At 43.7% G+C, this 22,208-nt stretch overlaps 1 protein-coding gene across 1 annotated transcript in view; it reads left to right on the top strand.

Moving 5' to 3' along the window:
• Positions 1-9,762: 9,762 nt before the first annotated feature.
• Positions 9,763-22,208, top strand: part of runx1t1 (RUNX1 partner transcriptional co-repressor 1) — a gene marked incomplete at its 3' end in the record, with an annotated part of 113,673 nt that continues 101,227 nt past the window's right edge. The window contains exon 1 of the mRNA XM_084081375.1: positions 9,763-10,427. Within this exon, the coding sequence (XP_083937501.1) occupies positions 10,400-10,427 (28 nt within the window). The 5' untranslated portion in view covers positions 9,763-10,399. The remainder of the gene's footprint in view (positions 10,428-22,208) is intronic.

The raw sequence follows: 22,208 nt of genomic DNA, 5'->3' as shown, positions 1-22,208 counted from the left end.
TCCCAGAATGGGTGCACTCTGGATCACTGCTTCAAGAGAAAACAAAGGGTTTTTTTTATGTTGTATTTAATTTTAGTGGCTTGCTGGTTTCTTTTTCATTTTCCACTGTTACATTCGTCTGATGTGCCAGTTCCCACCTGATGTTGTGCGGGAGTCCTGACTGCTCCAGACCGCACTGAATAACCGCTACCTGGCATAGCGTCTTCAGGCTAGGACTTAAGTGTACGATCTGTAAGATGGATTGTGCCTGGGTTGTGTATCCAAAGAGGATGACACGATCTCCCACCAAGCAACAGCACATATTAGACATCCTATCCGGACCATTCCCCCTGGCTTCGACCTTCTTCCAGGAGAAGGTCTCTGGAATTAATTTCCACAGATCAGTGAAGCGCCGGCTCAGACCAGAGTTTTCAACTATGTACAGCTCTCCATTGTAGGCAAACGTTGCGTGACGCCCAAGTTGTTGTGGAAGACAATGTGCAGACGGCGTGCGCAGCCAAGAGTCGGTCTCTGTGTCAAAGACTCTGATGTTGTTGTGGTATTCACTCTGGTTCCTTCGACCCCCAAATACATACATCTCTGTCCCAATGATGGAGGCAGAGTGATATGCTGAAGCAGGTGGTGGAGTGCCTCTGGTGTCAATTAAAGACCAGACCATTGCGGTGGTGTCCAACTTGCAGGTGTCATTAGTGTATCCAGTCCTCCGGCTGTATCCCCCATGGATATACATGACCTCCCTCGAGACGCATGCTGAGTGAAACCACTTCCCCTGTGGAACAGTCCCGTCAATCTTGGGCAAGAACCATCTGTGGGTGTCGACGGCAAACGCATAAAGAACGTTGTCCCAGTAGCTTCCCGCGACTTCATCCTGGTTATTGCTGTCATCCAGCTGTATTATCTTAGAATTCGCCACCCCTCCCCAGATGTAGATGATATCTTCTATAAGCACAGCTGTGTAGCCCCAGTGTCTGGAGGGAACCTCAAGGGGACATTCTCCTCTTCCATTTGTTACTGGAGGCAATGTCATCCAGCATAAAGACACTGTGTTGAAGACCTGCACATCAATCCGATCCGTGTCGTACGTCTTCCCGATATGGAACCCTCCAAAGTTGTAAACCTTGTCCCCCACTGGTACAGCAGCACAAGTAGGCCTAAGCAAGCTTGCCTGAAGTGATCTATGGCCATATGTCAGGGGCTCCGCACAGAACACCATCTCTCTTTCTCTGTGTCTGTCTGTCTGTCTGTCTGTCTGTCTGTCTGTCTGTCTGTCTGTCTGTCTGTCTGTCTGTCTGTCTGTCTGTCTGTCTGTCTGTCTGTCTGTCAAACTGAATATGGTTGTTCTGATAGACTATTCAGTTACCTTTGGAAGTCCACATGTGAGAGTTTAAATAAATACATCTCCCTGTGGATGTCTGCAACACTTTATATAGGCTGAGCCCTGGTCTGATGTCACACTCACAAAACACAAACCGTAGTCATGCATGTGTGTGACAGCACAGATTTACGCAGGAGTTCTTATCTGCACACATTTCTCTTTTAGATGGCACTGGACCCACCGAATTCTGATTGCTGCTTTCCAACCAAAACATTTCTAATGCTGATGGCAAGTTGATGATGACTTAAGGAACCACCACATACAACACTAAACTGGAAAAATTAGACTCGCGTTACTATGTGAAATGTAATGTCTCGGGTTGTCGCAGGGCCAAACACACTTTGTGAGTCCTTCATGAGAGGAAGTTGGAACTTCACCACGCTCTAAATTGACAATATATTTGTAACAACACTCTCTCTCTACTGTCTCTACTGTCTTCATACGTTCATTTTCAAGCTCTCTCCATCATATCAATGGATATATATATATATATATATATATATATATATATATATATATATATATATATATATATATATATATATATATCCAGGAGTGCAAGATATATATATATATATATCTTCCTCTCTCTCTCTCTCTCTCTCTCCCTCCCTCTCTCTCTTCCTCTGTTGATTCCAGCATGTCTCTAGTTGCTCTTGCGCATAGCCTGTCATCTTTGTCAGCCATCAACAAAAGGCGCTGGAAACAGCAGCAGATCGTGGAATAGAGAGTCAAAGTCTATCTCATCCTTCCTTATAGGTTCTCCTTTGAGAGCACAATGTGCCAAGCCAACATGCTCTCCAACATGCCAAGGCAGTTATGACAGTTAGACATGGAGCTAGGGATCAAACATCAAAAAGAGAGAGAGAGAGAAACCCACAATGACACTATTGCAAACAATTGCCATTAATGACATCATTTCCTCCCACAGAGGATGCATAGGGAGGAGAACAATGAAAACTGTGTAGACGGAAAGCTAATTAATTACTGGATGCTTTTACATACATACAGAGAGAGAGAGAGAGAGAGAGAGAGAGAGAGAGAGAGAGAGTAATATACTGCATGTCAACAGAAATGCAGTGATGCATCATCGGAGTCAAATTAAATAACGTTTAGAGACCGACAGATTTGTAAAGCGTGGCTCTGCAGAAGTCTCTTTGTGTGTGTGTGTGTGTGTGTGTGTGTCTGGGGCTAATCTAGCAAACCACTGAACCGATGAGCACCAGACCTCCTGTGCACGCTAGTAGGCTACAGAAGTACCATCACAATGTATTTATTTTTACACGTTTTATTACTTTTGAAATATATTTTTTACTGAAACATTTCATTTTATTATAGCGGATGTCAATGGGTCTCTGATCGGACTGAAACCATGGCCAAATTTGGAGTTGTACGTCACAGATATGTCACGACTAATGTCATAGACCAGCGCTTCTCAACCTATGGGCCACTGCCCACCGGTGCGCCAGGGTGCAAGAAGAATATCAGCGCACATGATACTGACCATGACTAACCATGATACTGACCATGATACTGACATGATACTGACATGATACTGACCATGATATTGACCATGACACTGACAAGATACTGACCATGCTACTGACATGAGACATGGCATCAGAATCAGAATTGTTCTGATCTGATGGAATTTCTACGATTTTTAGTTTCTTTGTTTTGTAAAGCCTTTCAAGTTTTTTTAATTTCTTTCAATTAGTTTTCGTTATTTTGTCAGATTTAGTTAACTCTGATAACCTTTGTGTGGCACACATATACCACATTGAGCACAGACCTCCTCGAGAACCCACGGTTCAAATGTGGCCGGTGAACTATGTTCTTGGCATTCTCCGCTGCCCTGTACAATAAAGCAGAAACGGACTGCAAAAAAATAAGCTTAAAAGGGAATGACTTGACGTTATTGGATTGTAAAGTCAATTGACTGGTTCCCTGGGCCGGCGGCCAGCCGCTTTGACGGGGAACTTTACAGACTGTATTTATCACTGGCGCAAAATTGGTTCCCATGAAGAGATGACATCATGCCAAGACTTGACCCCGCCGCCCTTGTGTCATTGGACATCAATGACTAGTTGCTGTAGCATGTTTTGAAAAGCGGTGATTGCTGGTTGGTTCTCTTCTCGTGTGTGTATGCCGCCACACATGCACTCGCCCACTTGTGGAGAATATGGTGATGGATGACTCATCTGTCCATATCATTTTTTCCCCCACATCTCTGTAGACCAGCCAGCGCCTTGGGCTTTTGCATCACTTAACCACTTTCAAACTGGTGCCCCAACTAGGCCTATGGGCATGCCATTGTTGGCAAAAAAAACACAAGAAGAATTTTCTGAAAAATGAACAAAATGGTAGAATTTTTCCAAACTTTGAAAAAATAGGTACTGTAGATAGATCACATCCTGCATGGTCATGCAGCATTCAAATTCTGAAATAGCAAAAAGTAGCAGACCTACAAGCCTACTACTTTTTAAACTTTTGTGTGATGTTTGTAGTATGATCAAGTAGGGCATTACATTACGGGGAAAAAAACACAAAAGTTAAAATATGGAGATAAGAGGTTTCTGCCCGACAGCTACGATATAATTGCATGAGCATCACGGTCATCAAAAGTGTGCTTTCCCACCAAAGTTTCTATTTACATGATGCCTTTCCCATATATTTAGTCACTGTCCCTATGGAAACACTAGCCAGGTCAGCAGTCTTTGTGAAGGAAGCTCCTGCCATCTTTGCCACAATAATCAACCATCTTTCATGGTCACTTAGATCAGTAGTTTTCACAAAGTGCACGTACGTGCGTGCGTGTGTGTCTGTCATGGGAGTCATGTGACAATGACTATCAAACAGCTTTTCGATATTCAGTACTGTTTGCCTGTAATTGGCTTCCAAAATTAGTAGGCAGGGCCTGTTTTTTACAGAAAAACACCATGTAGACAACCAAGCACGTGTACATACGCTGATGTCTTGCTCTTTTTTTCACTTTCTCTCTTTCTTCTTTTTTGATATTTTTCAAGATTGTATTATTGTCTCCGCCAGGAGAGTTTGTTTTCACTTTCCGTCAGCCAAGCAAACATTGGTCGAGCCTCACGTGACACTTGACAATACGGTGAAATAGTGTGATCTGATTGGCTAGTGACATATAACGGGCTATAAATACATGTGTCACTTTGAAAGAGTCTTTGCCTCTTTCAAAGTGAGGTAAGACAGGAATAATCACGAAATGGCTGAGAAATGGCGGATACTGTAACAATTGGATAGGACACTTACACAGACAGGACAGATAGGACACTTACACAGACAGGACGGATAGGACACTTACATAGACAGGACGGATAGGACACTTATACAGACAGGACGGATAGGACACTTATACAGACAGGACGGATAGGACACTTATACAGACAGGACGGATAGGACAGTTATACAGTAACTCCAGGTGGGGATACCAGTTTTATCCAACTAAGGTTTGGATAAAACAGACGGATAGGACACGGATAGGACACTTGTGTCATGTTACTATGACACAGTAACATGTTCTAATTAGAACATAAGAATTAGAACATTCCCAACATTCCCAACACAAGTCTGCTGGCGGAGACTTGTGCTCCGAGGAGCACTTTTTCTAGTTGTCTCCGCCAGGAGAGTTTTTTGTCACTTTCTGAAACTGGGACTAACATTGGTCAAGCCTCACGTGACACGTGACAATACGGTGAAAATAGTGTGATCTGATTGGCTGGTGACGTATAGCGGCCTATAAATACATGTGTCACTTTGAAAGAGTCTGTGCCTCTTTCAAAGTGAGGTAAGACAGGAATAATCATGATATGGCTGAGAAATGGCGGATACTGTAACAATTGGATAGGACACTTACACAGACAGGACGGATAGGACACTTACATAAACGGGACGGATAGGACACTTACATAGACAGGACGGATAGGACACTTATACAGACAGGACGGATAGGACACTTATACAGACAGGGACGGATAGGACACTTATACAGACAGGACGGATAGGACACTTAAAGAATTAGAACATTCCCAACATTCCCAACACAAGTCTGCTGGCGGAGACTTGTGCTCCGAGGAGCACTTTTTCTAGTTACTCTCCGCCAGGAGAGTATGTTATCACTGCGTTTTCACTTTCTAAACATGACACACCGATTGGTCAAGCCTCACGTGACACGTGAAATACTGTGATCTGATTGGCTAGTGACGCCACCGGGCCTATATATACATGGCATCACTCTGACAGTGTCTCCGCCACTGTCAGAGTGAGGTAAGACGGGAACCATGAAATGGCTGCATGGCTGATACATAATTGGCAGATAGGACAGATAGGACATTTATATAGACAGAGGGATATGACATAGGACACTTATACAGACAGGAGGGATAGGACACTCACACAGACAGAACGGAAGAGGACACTTACCCAGACAGGTTGGATAGGACACTTACATATACAAGAGGGATAGCGACCTATAAATACATGTGTCACTGTGATAAGCCAGATTCCAATACCGAAAATCCGGCCACTAGCTCACTCCCAGACCTTCGAACCGGAAGTAGTCAAGTAGTCGCGGTCCAATTGTTCCTATCTGTCTTATTGGACAGATAGGACAGATAGGACACTTATATAGACAGGAGGGATATGACACTTACATAGACAGGACGGATAGGACAGGAGGGATAGGACACTTACACAGAATGAACGGAAGAGGACACTTACCCAGACAGGATGGATAGGACACTTACATATACAAGAGGGATAGCGACCTTCGCGACCTTCGAACCAACACAAGTCTTCTGGCGGAGAGTTGTGCTCCGAGGAGCACTTTTTCTAGTTATTATTATTATCACCTATGCTGCTGCATTGTTCTGAAGGATGCCGAACAAAAGTTTTACTTTTATGTACCTGTACACAAGATGTAACAATATAAAGCACAACCTTGAACCTGTTCTGCCCATAACGGTCACCGCAAATGCAAAAAAACTTGAACCGTATGTCGTAGAAACGCAGTTTCCTCAAGTCCTGACGGCCGCAACCCACGACAAACGCAGCCTGGGTATAGGTCACCCAGCCTGGCAGGGATATGCGCTCCTCCGAGCGGCCCTATAGTGATGAATATGTCAACGAAACACATTGTTAATTAATGATATATAAATGTAAATAAATACGTGCGATTAAAGGGCTAAGTTCCTCCATGCCGCCGGGCCTTACAGAAGAGCAGGCTACATGGTGCATGACTTGTTCAGCCATGCACTTCTTTTCTAGTGGACTGGTTGTTATCGCAGAGCTGTAAACGGAGAGCTTCTGCTCTGTGCTGTCCCTGGCTCTGCGGGCGAGATGACTTCCAGATGGTGTGGGGAAAGTGTTTGCCTTGGGTTACTGCAGGCCAGCCTGCCTGCCTGCCTGTCTGTGCTTTTTTCTGCAGAGAGAGAGAGAGAGAGAGAGAGAGAGAGAGAGAGAGAGAGAGAGAGAGAGAGAGAGAGAGAGAGAGAGAGAGAGAGAGGGGGGGGGGGGGGTAAGCTGCAAAAGAGAGAGGGGGGAGGGAGAGAGAGAGAGAGAGGGGAGGGAGGGAGGGAGAGAGAGAGAGAGAGAGGTGGGGGAGTAAGAGAGGGGGAGAGAGAGAGAGGTGGGGGACTAAGATACAGAGAGAGAGGAGGAGGTAGGGAGAGAGAGAGGAGAGGGAGAGAAAGAGAGGGGGTAGTAAGAGAGAGAGAGAGACAGAATAGAGGAGAGGGGGATAATAATAATATGCAGAGTGAGAGAAAAAGAGAGGAGAGAGAGAGAGAGAGAGAGAGAGAGAGAGAGAGAGAGAGAGAGAGAGAGAGAGAGAGAGAGAGAGAGAGAGAGAGAGAGAGAGAGAGAGAGAGAGAGAGAGAGACACACAACAGGGGGGGAGTAAGATGCAAAGAGAGAGAGGAGAGATTGAGAGAGAGAGAGAGAGAGAGAGGGGGGGGGGGAGTAAGCTGCAAAGAGAGAGAGGGGAGAGGGGAGAGAGAGAGAGAGAGAGAGAGGAGAGAGAGAGAGAGAGAGAGAGAGAGAGAGAGAGAGAGAGAGAGAGAGAGACTAAAAGTGGATCAAAAAATGGAGAGACAGATAGATAGATAGATAGATACAGAGAAAGAGAGAATGGAAGGGGAGGGGGTGGGAGAGCCCACATTATCAGCAGTCTTGTCCATAATAATACTCCTAATTGTCCACTGAAACACACTTCGACTTGACCTGAGACCTGACCCCGTAGCTCCTTCCTCCCTTCTTCCCAACCTGTTTTTTAGGACACACAGATGCTAGCTGCTCACCTCCCATCACCCTCCCTCCCCTGCCCCCCTCATCCCCTCCCACCCTCCCACCCTACTCACTGCTGCTCCTCCAACCCCGCCCACCGCCACCTGGCTCCGCTCCGGCCCAGGGTTGCCATGTCCGCTTATTATAAGCCACTTTGGGCTTCTTTTTCTGTAAACCAGTGGCGCTCAAACTGTTTCATGTCAAGGACCCCCAATTTCATATGTATTTGTCCCCCAGGGACCCCCATACAAGATTTGTGTTGTTAAAATGTTTCAAAAATATTCCTATTTAAAAAAAAATGTCTTCCAAGACTTAAAAAAAAAAATAGCATAGCTTGTAGATCGGCCAATGTATTGTACTAGAGGTTGGGGCCACTTCGCGGCTCTCACATCTAGCAGCCTGGCCAATGGCCATTACATCTAGCCTACAATAAAAGCTATATATACTATTATTACAATTATGTGGGCATGCACGTGGCTACATATTTAATGACAAACACGATGCAACAACAGATAATGCATGTGCAGACTTGTAGTTATGTGTGGGCAAAGCATGTGTTCTTATTGGTGAGTTACCAGTGTTGCAATGCTGAATTGGAACGTGGTTGCACTCTATTTTAATGACGTGACGTGCACGTCGCTTAACATACACTACAGGTCATACAATGGACAATTGATATGCATCTAGGCTAATCCACCTGGTGTGAGTCGGAGCCTTTGTAAACTTTGTTGAGGTGTGAATTTAAAGTTGTTTTAAAATCTATGCATGTGCCTGCGCGTGCGTGCCCCTGGAGAAATAGGTTCCTGTGCAGCGTTGAAACCACATCCTGATCCAACCTCACTTTTTTCCAGACGAAATGGACAGAAAACGTTCGCACACACTGCTGTTAAATAAGCTACAACTTCAATCAGGCGCGCGGGAAGTACTTAATAGCCAGGGGGGCTGAGCGTCGGGGGAATCCGCTTGACGATGCACGCGCGCGCGCGCGGACAGGGTTCGGGTTGAAAAATGTGCGGGTTTGGGTGGGTTTTGGCACTTTTTTTCCTTTACTTTATTTCGGTTTTAGGGTTAGGGTTAGGGTTAGGTTAGGGTTATGTTATTTAATTATTTTAATTAAATTTAAATGTAATACATTTTTTTTTTTTTTAATCCCTTCCCATCACCAGGGGGGCTGCAGCCCCCGTAGCCCCCCCCTTCCCGCGCCACTGACTTCAATGAGTCTAACCAAGGCATTGTGGTGTTGGAAATGTTGATTAACAGTGCAGTATGAGTCATTTCAATGCAGATTAACAAAGACGGAAGCTAACATGCTAACGGAGGCTACATTACACTTCCGCCATGTGATCAGCCCTAGCCAATCACAGATCGGAGGCGGAGCTCAAATTTTTACAACAACGAAGACGAAATTTAGCGGAACTTCTTTAAATGTTGTTTATAAACATTATAACACCATAACGTGGTTAATATTTTTTGGGATGTACATGACATGAAAATTAAGGTAATATTAACGCAGCTCGGTTGCTAAGTAATGAAGTACGGATGTTACCGCGAGTGACTGAGATAGTAAGTGCAAAATTAGCTTACTATTACGCATGCGCTGTGTGCATTGGAGCGTTTCTGGTTAAAGATGTTGTGTAATTTTGTAGAAATGTTGCGCAATCATTTAGTGCGAAAATATGGGCCAAAAAGTAAATACAAATGTACACTGAACTATTTAAAGTAGACTATGCAGGCATGATGGTTTTTTTGGTGAATTGTTTTAGAAATTGGCGGCATGGTCTGCTAGAACAACAAAGAATGTGGATAAACAGGAAATGTCGAACCACAAGCCAATTGTAATAATAGATACATGCTTACATGCTTAAAAGGGCGAAGGGCTCACTTCTTTTGGGCTTATTTTCATAGACCTGGTTGCTTATTTCTCTCACAAAACCTGGCAACACTGCTCAGAGGAGCAGATCGCACCGCCGGACTGCAGGCAGAAGCACCGCTACACTCCCCTCCATCCTCTCCTCTCCTCTCGCTCTCTCCCCAACGATCAGATCGACACGGGCGGGCGATCGGAGAACGCACGGCACGATCCAAACCCCAACTGGAGTGGAGAGAGACAGATCCCCCTGCCATTAGGCTATAGACCCCCCCTCCCCCGATCGAGTGTGTGAAGATCTCCTCTTTTTGATCTAGTGATGATCCGATCTTCTGATCTTTTTAACGCGTGAAGGATGTTATTTTTTTGATGTTTTGAAGGAGATCAGGTTGAAGGAGGAGAGGGGAGGTCGGGAAGGAGCAATAGATCCGAGGGATTTCTGACATCTCTCTCCCCTGTTTCTTCTCTTTGAATCCCACAGCTTTTTTTCCCCTCCTCCGTCCAGAATCATCACCATCCCTGGAAGGATCGGCGTTTTATTACCACTTTATTACCCCTGTTATTTCTTTGTTATTGGAGTTTTTAAGCTCCAATAAGCTTGAGAATCCCAGACTGGACTGTATAAATAAATAGCCTGTACCTACCGGTATTGTCTGGACATCAAGGATTTGACATTTGCAAGATGATCTGGTGATCTAGGGGCTTGTGTTGAAGCGTGTTCTATTACATTTGTGGACGGACAGGATTCGCTTCTCTCTCTAGTAAATAACGGACCGTTATAACGGAGCGGAGCGATCAGGAGGGACTGGGAATTATTTTGCCCCCCCCCACTCACAACACCGTACCGCATGGTGGGAATTTCTGCCTCGTTTCAGTGTAAGTGTCATTATATATTTTGTGTTTGTATATGTGCCAGTGCCACTGGTTCTCAATCAAAGTGGGGGTCCGGGGACCAAAATTACAAGGGGTCCCCAGAAAAAAACGAGGAACAGTTATTATATTTTCATTTTATTTGGCTATTCGAAAATAGCACATCTCCAAGCCTCACAATGCATCGCAATGCAATGTGTTGTGAGCCTGTATCTGCTAATATTATTCATATTATTTTGTATTATTATCATTTATTTATTTTTTACTAATCTCTACACATCTTCTCTTTGTGGGGGTACCTGGCATAAACAATATTTTCAAATGGGGGTCCAAAAAATAGGCTACATTTTATAAATTATTTGGGGGTTCCTTGGCATGAAACATATTGAGAACCACTGGTAGCTGTTATGCAGATGCATGGATGTCTCCCTTTTTACGCGTTGGGTATGTTCTTTGTGACTGACTGGAACACTGTGCGAGTGTGCGTTATAATATCGCCCTCGGACAGTGTAATATAGCCCTGGGTGCGCCGAATTCCAAAGAGCCTGATGTGTTGTTATCAATATACCAAAAATTGCTGTTCATGCTGAGAAAGTGTTTTCCGTTTTGAATTTGTTATTGGATGCATTTAGAGATGAGACAGCTTTGGCTCTAGTCTGCGGTGCAGCTGAAAATGCTTTGTCCAGTGGAGTGAGTGGCATAGAATTCAGTGGTTCTCAAACTGCGGTCCGGGGACCCCCAGCGGTCCTTGAGGAGTAAAAGGTCTGTAACTCTGAGAGGGTACAAATAGGACCAAATGGACCATATTTGTACCCTCGCAGAGTTATGGTTTTGAGAATATCGGGGTTCCAGAGATTGTATTGTATTGTATTGTATCAAATGGGGGTCCTAGCTCATGCAGGTCAAACTGGGGGTCCTTGAAATAAAACAAAACAAGGTTTGAGAAGCACTGGCATAAATAAGCCGTGCAACAGATAAACCAAAGCTTTGGACTCAGTATATTCAATACTCAGGAAATTAGTTCTTTATTGTTCAGGCATGCAGGGGAGAATTCATGCATTTTAGGGTTGATGAATATAAGTGTGTGTTTGTGGCGAGCAGAGCAGTGTTTTAAGATGTATGCCCTGGCAGTTTACACTACGAGGAGATATTTCAAATATTGCAGCATGCAGGGGGAATTTTCACATTTTTTATCACCCGGTAGAATTCCCCACCATAAAAGGGAAATAATGTACAAGTCACACTCAGCCGATCCGGACCGTATTTAGTCCACTTGGTTCAGGCCTTTGTTTTGTTGCATTATGCCTTTTTTGAATTAAAAAATAATCAACAGAGGGATATATATATATATATATATATATATATATATATATATATATATATATATATATATATATATATATATATATATATATATATATATATATATATGTTTAATTTGAAGATTTGGTATTAATTCGATTCCAAGAAGCCAATGTAATAGTCTATAATGTAGCAATAGGCCTATGTGTCTTTTCAGAGTGAGTTGAAAGTATTAATTTCATGGGGAGTGCAGGGTTGTTGATGATGATGCCAACTTAGAAGTTCACGACCAAGCCAGCATGTCTGGTTACCCTCTCTCTCTCTCTCTCTCTCTCTCTCTCTCTCTCTCTCTCTCTCTCTCTCTCTCTCTCTCTCTCTCTCTCTCTCTCTCTCTCTCTCTCTCTCTCTCTCTCTCTCTCTCTCTCTCTCTCTCTCTCTCTCTCTCTCTCTCTCTCTCTCTCTCCCTCCTTCTTTTCTCTCACACTCTGTCTCTTGGACTAGCAGCAATCTGTCAAAATCCATTTCTGCGAGCAAAACATCAGCTGACATTCAAACCCACCCCCCCTTACAGAAAGCACAATGTTGGTCTACCCTATCTATACTGTAGCGCTAAAGCGGCGTCTAAGTCCGGACGCGAGCGCAGTAGCCTATACACAGTGGTGGAAGAAGTAGGCTACTCCAAATATGTACTTAAGTAAAAGTATCAATACCACAATGTAGAAATACTTTGTTACAAGTAAAAAATGGCCGAAATATATAAAGGGCTGAAGTGGTTCGTTTGTTTTGTAATAATAATCTAAATCTACAAAGTAAAACTAGAGTAGGCCTAGAAGTAAAAGTATTGACAATTGTAAATACTGAAGAAAATACCAAATTCCTAAAAAATGTAGGCCTATATACTTAGGCTATTTGCTTTCCACCACTGGAACCTGTTCCACTTGTAGGCCTATACCCTCTCAGACCCCAATGGTCCAGGTTGGGTTCTTTAGACACATGATAACTTGTGAAACGGGACATCCTGCATAATAAGTACTTTTACTTTTGGTAGGCTAATTTAAGTATATTTGTATGCCAATACTGTTGTGCCTTTAGGCTAGGCAAGTGGGCTACATCTTGAATTCCAGACTTTCTCTTATATTTCTACATTGCAGTATTGATACTTTTACTTAAGTAAAAAATGTGAGTAGCCTACTTTTTCCACCACTGTCGCCATTTAGTAGCCTATCTCCCCCTTTGTCACTGCTTTAAAAAAAAATCCTCATTTGAGCGTAAAAGAAAAGGCGCATGCATGGGGCAAGTCCAAAAGAAAACGGATTCTTTCTAGTCTGCAGGGGCGGCGTTAGGGTTCAAATTAAAGGCTCAGGAATATATTTTTAAGACCATGGGAATCTCTTTTTCTTCTTCATCCACCCCCTGGCTGCATGGGAAAAGTGCCGGCATGCGGGTTTGAGGAGGAGGCTTGGTTTGGTGCCGGGGCGCATGGTTGGTGGTGGTGTGTGTCTGTTTGGTGCCCAACGGTTCTCACGGCTCGGATTAGAGAAAGAGGGTTAAGAAAATATCTGTCGGATGGCTTTGAACCTTTTTTTATTTTGCATGGCAAATCTTTCCCGATGCAAGAAAAAAAAATCTTTATGGATTTGATTGCTAAAGCCCTTTCAAGAGGCGCGCCTGCTGCAGCAGATGTGGTCTTGTTTTTTTTTTTCTGTTTCACACAGTGTGATGATATTATTATTATTATTATTAGCTATTAGGCCATAGGCTAAAATACAATTTGGGTGTTTTTGGAAGTCTAACTTCATTAACTAGCAGTACATTGACATTCCACAATCATACCAATATTGTCTGGACATCTTCTTGATGAATTGAATACATAGGGACACAATGGAAACAAGCCCTCAAGGCTTTTTGTGTTATCCTTTCAGCATCATTGTAAAACTTGCAAACTGTTAATACAGTATTCAATCAATCAACCAATCAATCCATCAATCAAGGATTTGACATTGCAAGATGATCTGCATGGTGATCTAGGCTTGTGAAGCTACATCATTCTTCTTTCTATCTTTTTTTTTTGTAAGTCCCCTACAGTCTTTAAAGCTGTGGTTCTCAAACTTTGTCATGTCAAGGACCCCCAAAATGTATTTGGCTGCGGACCCCCATCTAAAAAAATATTTTGTGCCAGGGATTAAAAAAAAATAGCAGATCTACAAGCGCATAGCGCTATGAGCTTGTATATCTTTTAATAGCCAAAGGATATGGTTAAAGTGGTTAAAATGATTGTGACGCTATATTAACCAATTTTGCTGCATGGGGACCTGGTCCCCCCCAAGGACCCCTGGGGGGCCCTGGACACCACTTTGAGAACCTAATGCTTTAAAGGGGCATCCCAGAATTATTTTAATTAATACAATGCTATATTGTAACAAATATAGGCTATAGCACATCTGGCAGTGGTTGGAGGTGCTCTCCCTATACTCTTCTCCCTACTCTTCCATTGAGACGTTCAGACCTTGGTGTCGGGTATAGGACACCCACACTGGTTGACAAGAAGTACTGCCCGAAGCTCATAAGTGCAGCATCCCCACAGGGCCAAGCGCAGAGGTCTGAGGTTGCCTCTCTTGGATTGAGCGGTGTAGACTTTTGGTCTCCCAAGCAGGGCGGATATATGAAATTACGGACTTCCGCTTTAAACGTGGAATTACAGGGCCTGCAGTGTCTACTTTATAATGTTAGAGCCAGTGGTTTCTCAAAGTGGGGTCCGGGGACCCCCAGGGGTCCTGGAGGGGGTTCCAAGGGGTAGCCTAACTCTGAGAGTGTGCAAATGGAACCAAATGGACCCTTTGAGAGTGTGCAAATGGAACCAAATGGACCCTTACGGGTCCATTTGGTTCCATTTGCACACTCTCAGAGTTTAATAAACATTGCAGTGTAGAATTGGGGTCCCAGCTATAAAAAAAACAATGTATTAAATGGGGGTCCGTGTGGCCTAATGCATATCACACTGGGGGTCCTCGAAATTAAAAAGGTTGAGAATCACTGCGTTAGACAAAGTGGCATTTCCTGTACCTTTCCTTTACTTATGCATGCATCCATCTGCCGTCTGTTATGATTGCAGGTAACAGGATATTTTGAAAGAAAGTAGCAAAAGAAAGCTAAGATGGACAGTTCCACCTCATCATAAGCATCATTTAAGTCTATAGCTGTCACAGCGCTGTTGTTTTTCCATCGCCTCATCACAGAGAGAGACTGCCATTAAAGTGTATAGTGACTTCACTGAAGGGACCATTACACAGAGTGTGTGTGTGTGTGTGTGTGTGTGTGTGTGTGTGTGTGTGTGTGTGTGTGTGTGTGTGTGTGTGTGTGTGTGTGTGTGTGTGTGTGTGTGTGTGTGTGTTTACAGAGATAAAGTGAGAGAGGGGGGGAGAAAGAAAGAGAGAGTGGGGGAGAGAGAGAGAGAGAGAGAGAGAGAGAGAGAGAGAGAGAGAGAGAGAGAGAGAGAGAGAGAGAGAGAGAGAGAGAGAGAGAGAGAGAGAGAGAGAGAGAGAGAGAGAGAGAGAGTGAGTGACATAGAGAGAGAGATTGAAGGGTAAACAACTTCGGAAGTGAGGGTGGTGGGTGCTAAATGATGCCTATGTGTCATTCCCTGTGTGTGTCTGTGTGTGTGTGTGTGTGTGTGTGTGTGTGTGTGTGTGTGTGTGTGTGTGTGTCCGGCGGTGCATGCACGTAATCACGCACCCATGCGTGTGCGTGTCCGTCTGCCCGTCCGTCCGTCCGTCCGTCCGTCCGTCCGTCCGTCCGTCCGTCCGTCCGTCCGTCAGTCCATCTGTCCGCCCGCCATCACGTGATGGAGGCGAGCGGCGGTCCGTGCGCTCCGCTGTTCAAACAGCTCCGTGTCGAGCGCACTTCCTCCAGGGGCCATCTGGATGTTGCAGCACACCAGCGCACACCTGTTAGTTAGCCTCTCCTCCCCCCCCTCCACTTAAACCCTAGCCTAGTGCATTGGTTCCCAAAGTGGGGTCCGGGGAACCACCGGGGGTCTTTGGGGGGGGTTTCCAGGGGGTCCCCAGCAAAAGTAGTTTAATATAGCATCGCTGCGTCAGCGCGAGCTGCGAGCTTGTACATCTGCAATTTTTTTTAAAGAATGACAAAATCTTGAAAGTATTGGGAAAATGTTTGTAATTTAGATTTCTTTTTAACACAAATCTTCTCTTCTGGGGGTCCCTGGCACAAAACATTTTCAGACGGGGGTCCGCGGCCAAATATATGTCAATTTGGGGGTCCTTGACATGAAAACGTTTGAGAACCACTGCCCCTCCACCCCTCAGGTCACGGGGGTCAAATGCGCGTGACCTGCGGTGGTCTTGCAGTAGAAATGATGGCACACACACACACGCGCACACACACACACACACACACACACACACACACACACACACACACACACACACACACACACACACACTTGCGCGCGCACACGCAAGAACACTCATACACATCCAGTACACACACACAATGTTTGGTTCGCAGATTGAATGAGTGACTTTGAAAGGGAGCGTGTAATATTCCGCAGAGCATTTTTTTTTCACACGCATGCATAATATATACACGCCCGCGCAACACACCACATAGCCGTGCGTGCTTTGATTGATTGCATTTTGTTCCCTTTGTAGAACCAAACATCTGTCGCATTGTTGCGATGCTGGCCACAGCCTAGATAATGTGCTGGTTCATCCAAATATATATATTTTTTGGCCATAATAATGGTCTAAAGACTTAGATATATATAAATCATATCGGCTCTCGGTCGGGTGGAAACCTCATATGTCCTTAACTGGTACATTTCAGGATTCAAATTCAAAAGTAGCAGATCTACAAGCTCGAAACGCGTCGCTTCGCGCCGCGTTTCAAGCTTGTGGATCTGCTACTTTTGATGCTTTTGTGTGACGCTGTAGTGTGATCAAGTAGGGCTCCACGCTGCATACAAGAGCCTTCAGTGTGGATCACATGGGGCCTCCTTTGCTGTGATATAATTACAAGGCATTTATGTTTAAGGACACCGTACAGACGTTTGGATGGTGTCCAATTTGACAGCGCTTTGTGCCGTAAAGTCCTCTGCGTTAAATTTAACTCTGAGTGTGCAAATGTAATCAAATGGAACCTTACGGGTCCATTTGATAGCATTTGTACACTCTCAGAGTTACAAATGGATGGATTAACAAGGAGGATTGTTTGAGGAAGGTGGTTATTCTTCATGTTTATGCCACGAAGGCCTTTGCTATAGAAATCCCCAATGTTGATTCAACTCTGAAAGTGTGTGAATGTAACCGAATGGACCCCATGGATTGAAGCAAAATAAAATCTCACAACTCAAAATTTATGTCCGGCCAAATCCTGATGTGCGATTACGGACTTCCGCTTTAAACGTAGAATTACAGGGCCTGCAGTGTCCCCATCGCAACAATGCACCCCTCACTAAGTGCTCAGTTTCTAAACAAAGTAGCACGGTATGTAGAATGATGATGTTTTATGGTATTATCATTCTAAACCAATGTTGCTGCTGTTAACTACATACAGCCAACCAGAAATCGCAGATTAACCTTTGCTTTTATGAAATATCCGAGACCATTAGGGTGTTATGGAAGAAACTTATGAACACGTATTCTATTGCTGATATGAACTCTTCAGGTACTCTTTAATATTAGAATAATAGCCGATCTACAAGCTTGTAGATCGGCTATTTTTGGTCGGCTATTTTCGGTACACGACTTGCTTCCCTAGAAAACTTCTATGGAGTCCAAATGACTGAAATCAATCATGGTTACTGAACCATTACGCGTCCATTTGGTTACATTTGTGCACTTTCAGAGTTACAAGTGGATAAATGACTGAGGATTTGACTGTGTCCAAGGCGTTTATTTGTAAGGACGAAGAGCTTGCCAGGTCGTCCTGTGCTATGGCGCTGTGGGTAAATGCAGATGAATCCACAGTTAACATGCTGGGGAGACGGCGAGGCCTCCCTAATGCATTTATTTATTGGCTCCCAAGGCTTTACTTTATCTCCCACTTACATGATGCCTGCAGAACCCAAACTAATCCACTTTTGACGGAGTTAATCACGACCCGATGAAATGCCAAGGATGACTGCAGTGCGAGCGGGGTGGCTGTTTTTATTTAAATGGGGACGTTTTGGTTTAAGCTTATGACACATAAACAGCATCCATAAATAGACATAACTACAAAAGCCTTTTGGTTTTAATTGACTGACTTGGGGGACGTGATTTGACAGCAATCTTTTTTTCAAAACGGTTTGCTTTGATTTATCCCAATTCCCAAAAACATGAAGCCATTCTATTTAGTGATGGGAATCAAAAGCGAAAATCGGAATTGTTACTGTAACTCTTTTATGCTTTAGAGCTCAATGCCAGCATGTTTTTTTTCTGACAGATGATCATTGCAAAACAATAACGTCTTGCGTCTATGCTGCAGAAAAGGAAAAATTAAGGAATGTAATTATTATGTTTACATAACAAAACAATAAATTAAAAAATCTATCATTTCCCAGCTGTTTTCAGCTAGTAGTGTGGTGGAGATTACCTGCAGAAACACATACACTGCCCTCATCATTTGTTTTGTGTTTTCGCTGTTTGTTTTGGTAGCACAAAAGCTTCCCCATCTAAAACAAACAGTGAAAACACCAAAATACAATGAGATTGCAATGTGTTTCTGCAGGTAAACACCACAACACTACTCCAGTGGTTGATGACTGCTGGTAGAGGGAAATGATGGGCAAAATAATGTATTTATTGCTTTGTTATGTAACAAGTTCAAATGGCAGAGGTATCAGTAGAAGTTTATCAATTCCCATTCCTAATTCTGTTAACCACAAGGCGAACATTCTGCAGAAATAGTCGATCTACAAGCTCACAATGCGTCTCAACTACTGTGAGACTAATTGTCGATAAACCATTTTCAACATAGATATTTGGTGTAGAGGGAAAAAAGTAGTGGTTAAACCATCCGCGCCTCAACTGAACTGACAGCCATCTCCTTTTGGAAAGACGTTTGCTGGGTTTGCTGTCACACTTTCACACGCTAACTTGTGAACCTTGTGTCACCTCGCTCGCGGAGGCGAGGAGGACGCGACACCGAGGCGCGAGGCGAGGCGCTTAGGGTGGTAAAAGCCTCCATTTTGATCGCGCACGCCTCAAACGGCACCTCTGATGAGGACCCGATGCAGTGCGAGACGCGGGTGGTAAACGCCTCCATTTTTGATCACGTACACTTCAAATGGCGCCTCCCTTGAGTCACTGTTTTCAGTTTTTGTCGGGTGTTATGTGTAATTTACGCGATGCCTGATGTGTCGTTTGTCTGAATATCTGTTCTTTTCAGCTAGCGACACTGGCGCGAGTATCAATCGAGCTTTGCTGTTCGCCGCTAGCTTGACAGATTACCTCTCGTAGCTGTTGAAAGTTAAATTACATATTGTTGCTGTCGGGCAGAAACCTCTCATCTTCATACTCTAACTTTTTTTTGTTATTGTAAATTAACGCCCTATTTGATCATACTACAGCGTCACACAAAAGCATCAAAAGTAGCAGACCGACAAGCGGTGCAAAGGGACGTGTTTTGAGCTTGTCGATCTGTACTTTTTCTACTTGAATTTGAATTTGAATCCATTTTGTGAGGTTTCCACCCGACAGAGACAATATAGTCTACATTAGCAGAGGCTGCTTTCACAACAACAGCCAAGCCAATTCGCATGTCACAAACTGCTAGACAAGCTAGCATTGGCTAGCACTTTTCTTTGCGATCTTGCTCTGTGTCCAATCAACACATATTAAACCTAAAGGAATACAGGTGCACCACTAATTATGTACAACTGGAATCAGGTGCTCTCTGATGATTATAACAATGTTTGAACATTTTTGCTATTGTTTTAAACATTTAGCCCAAATAGAACACCAGGTTGAAATGATTTTAAGCAGGCCTAAGTGACATATTATACAGCCTCATGCACTCTCTCACGGTGTATAATTAAGCTCAGCTGTCCAGACACTGGACTGTCATTCCCATGATGCACTGGTTCTTAAAGATTTAGAATATTTTAACAGAACAAATCTTGTATGGCGGTCCCTGGCACAAAATATTTTCAGATCTTCATATGATTGGTCCTCACTAATACTCATTATAATATGGTACAAGTTTTGTCTACCCCGTCTGTGTCTCAGAGGAGGGCTGTGGACAGCCTACCAGTGACATTATCGATAGGGAATTCAAGCTAATAGAAACTGCAGTCTTTCTAATACTGGAATGTTAGCGTGCTATAATGGAAGCCATTGTTCTCGCGTTAATAAAAATCAAAATACAAGATTTGAAAACCTGCCTAATGATGATATCACTGGTAGGCGGGTTTCTGAAGTGTCCACAGCCCTCCTATGAGTCACAGTGGGCCCTATTTTGCACATCTTATTTACCAGGTCTTATGACTTAACTTAAGACCTGGAGGCGTGGCCAATGCTGTTTCACTATTTTGAGTGGCCAAACAGCATTGGCCACGCCTCCAGGTCTTAAGTTAAGACATAAGACCTGGTAATTAAGACGCGCAGAATAGGGCCCAAACCGAGTAGGAAAGAAAATTGTATAATTTGATCATGAGCATTAGTGGAGGACCAATTATATGAAGATAGGTTGAAAATGGGAGAAGTGGTCCTTTAATTTGGGGGTCCTTGACATGAAAATGTTTGAGAAGCACTGGTCTAATAAATGACATACACAGCCTTTTATACACTCTCTCACGGTGTATAATTAAGCTCAGCTGTCCAGACACTGGACTGTCATTCCCTGACGTGTTCCACTGCAATTATTTCCTCCTCTTTCATGTATTTCCTTTCAACCTTTCAAAGCTATTGGATTCATCATGTTTTTTCGTTTGATTACGTCTGGAACGTCTGACTCCAGTGTTCGGGATGGTGTAATGGGAACGTTGCATGAAAAACGTAGAGATAGGCCAGATATGAAATTAACGTGTGTGTGTGTGCGCGCGCGTGTGTGTGTGTGTGCGTGTGTGTGTGTGTGTGTGCGTGTGTGTGTGTGTGTGTGTGTGTGTGTGTGTGTAGTGTACTTGCATTACTACGCTTAAGGCCATTATGTCCCACACGTGTAGTAGAATTTGAGAAATAGTCATTTTGTGAGGGCAATTATCCTGCTCCTCACAAGAGAAGTGGTTGTTTTATGGTTAAAAGAAGAAAAGAAAACAAAAAAGTTGAAACATGGAGATATGAGTTTTCCCCCCGACAGAGACGCTATAAAGATTTGTCCTGATGATAAAGTGCCAAGGAGACTTATACAGTAGATGCAATCTATAGAAGCCTGTGTGTGTGTGTGTGTGTGTGTGTGTGTGTGTGTGCGTGCGTGCCCTTGCGTGCGTGCGTGTGCAGCCCTGTAGATCGATATGCCCATCGATGGTTATCAGCGAGAGGACAGCTAAGCTCACAGCTTATTGAATTTCATCACCCATGAAAGAGCACCATTGATATAAAAGAACCTGCAAGTGTGTGTCCGTACGTGCTTGCGCGCGTGTGTGTGTTTGTTCATTCATATGTGCATTGCAGAGAGAGAGAGAGAGAGAGAGAGAGAGAGAGAGAGAGAGAGAGAGAGAGAAACCGTGCATGTGTGTTTTATTGTGCCAGTGAGTTGGCCTTTACACAGAGCTATATAATGTCAAAGTCAACAGTGAACGCCACAAACTTATTTTTACTGGCCTTGTTCGTGTTTTTACCCAAGATAACATGAGACTTATAGGCCAAGTCGATAGGCCAACAACGTGTGCGTGTGTGTGTGTGTGTGTGTGTGTGTGTGTGTGTGTGTGTGTGTGTGTGTGTGTGTGTGTGTGTGTGTGTGTGTGTGTGTGTGTGTGTGGCGATGCCTCCAGTTTCACGGAACGCCCGTTAATACTATTAAATGGTTTTTATATCCAGAGTCACGCGCCGGCTTAGGGAGACAATAGGCTGTGTAGCCTTGCTGCACAATTCAATTAAACTCTGTTTGGTTTCCATTCAAATTCCAGATACATTCAGTTTGAATTCAGCCTCGGCTCAATTCAAATTCAGTTCCCGTTGCAAATTCGGTCCGTGTTTAATTCAGCTCTTGTTCAACCTGGCCCGGATCAATTCAAATGAAATTCTGTTTTATTCAATTCAGATCCCGGTAATAAAAATGCATCATCGATCGATATGCCGTGAATTTGGGGGTTGATTTGATTTATTTATTAGATCCCTATTATCTTACTGTACTGTTACAGCAGCTACTCTTCCTGGGGTCTCGACCAGCATCATCAACGCAATTTACAACAATACACAACATTCATACAACAGACTCACCACAGCATACAATACAACACAAAAACACTAACTCCAAACCTGCCCGATTCATAAGAGAACTCCATGTTACAATTGAATCTTTAACATTATTGATAGATCTCCTAACTCA

This window comes from Gymnoscopelus microlampas (assembly GCF_963454915.1).
Source record: "Gymnoscopelus microlampas genome assembly, chromosome: 15".
In the NCBI taxonomy this organism is placed as follows: domain Eukaryota; kingdom Metazoa; phylum Chordata; class Actinopteri; order Myctophiformes; family Myctophidae; genus Gymnoscopelus; species Gymnoscopelus microlampas.
The sequence above is the reverse complement of the archived record's forward strand: the minus strand, read 5'-3'. Positions and strand labels throughout refer to the sequence as shown.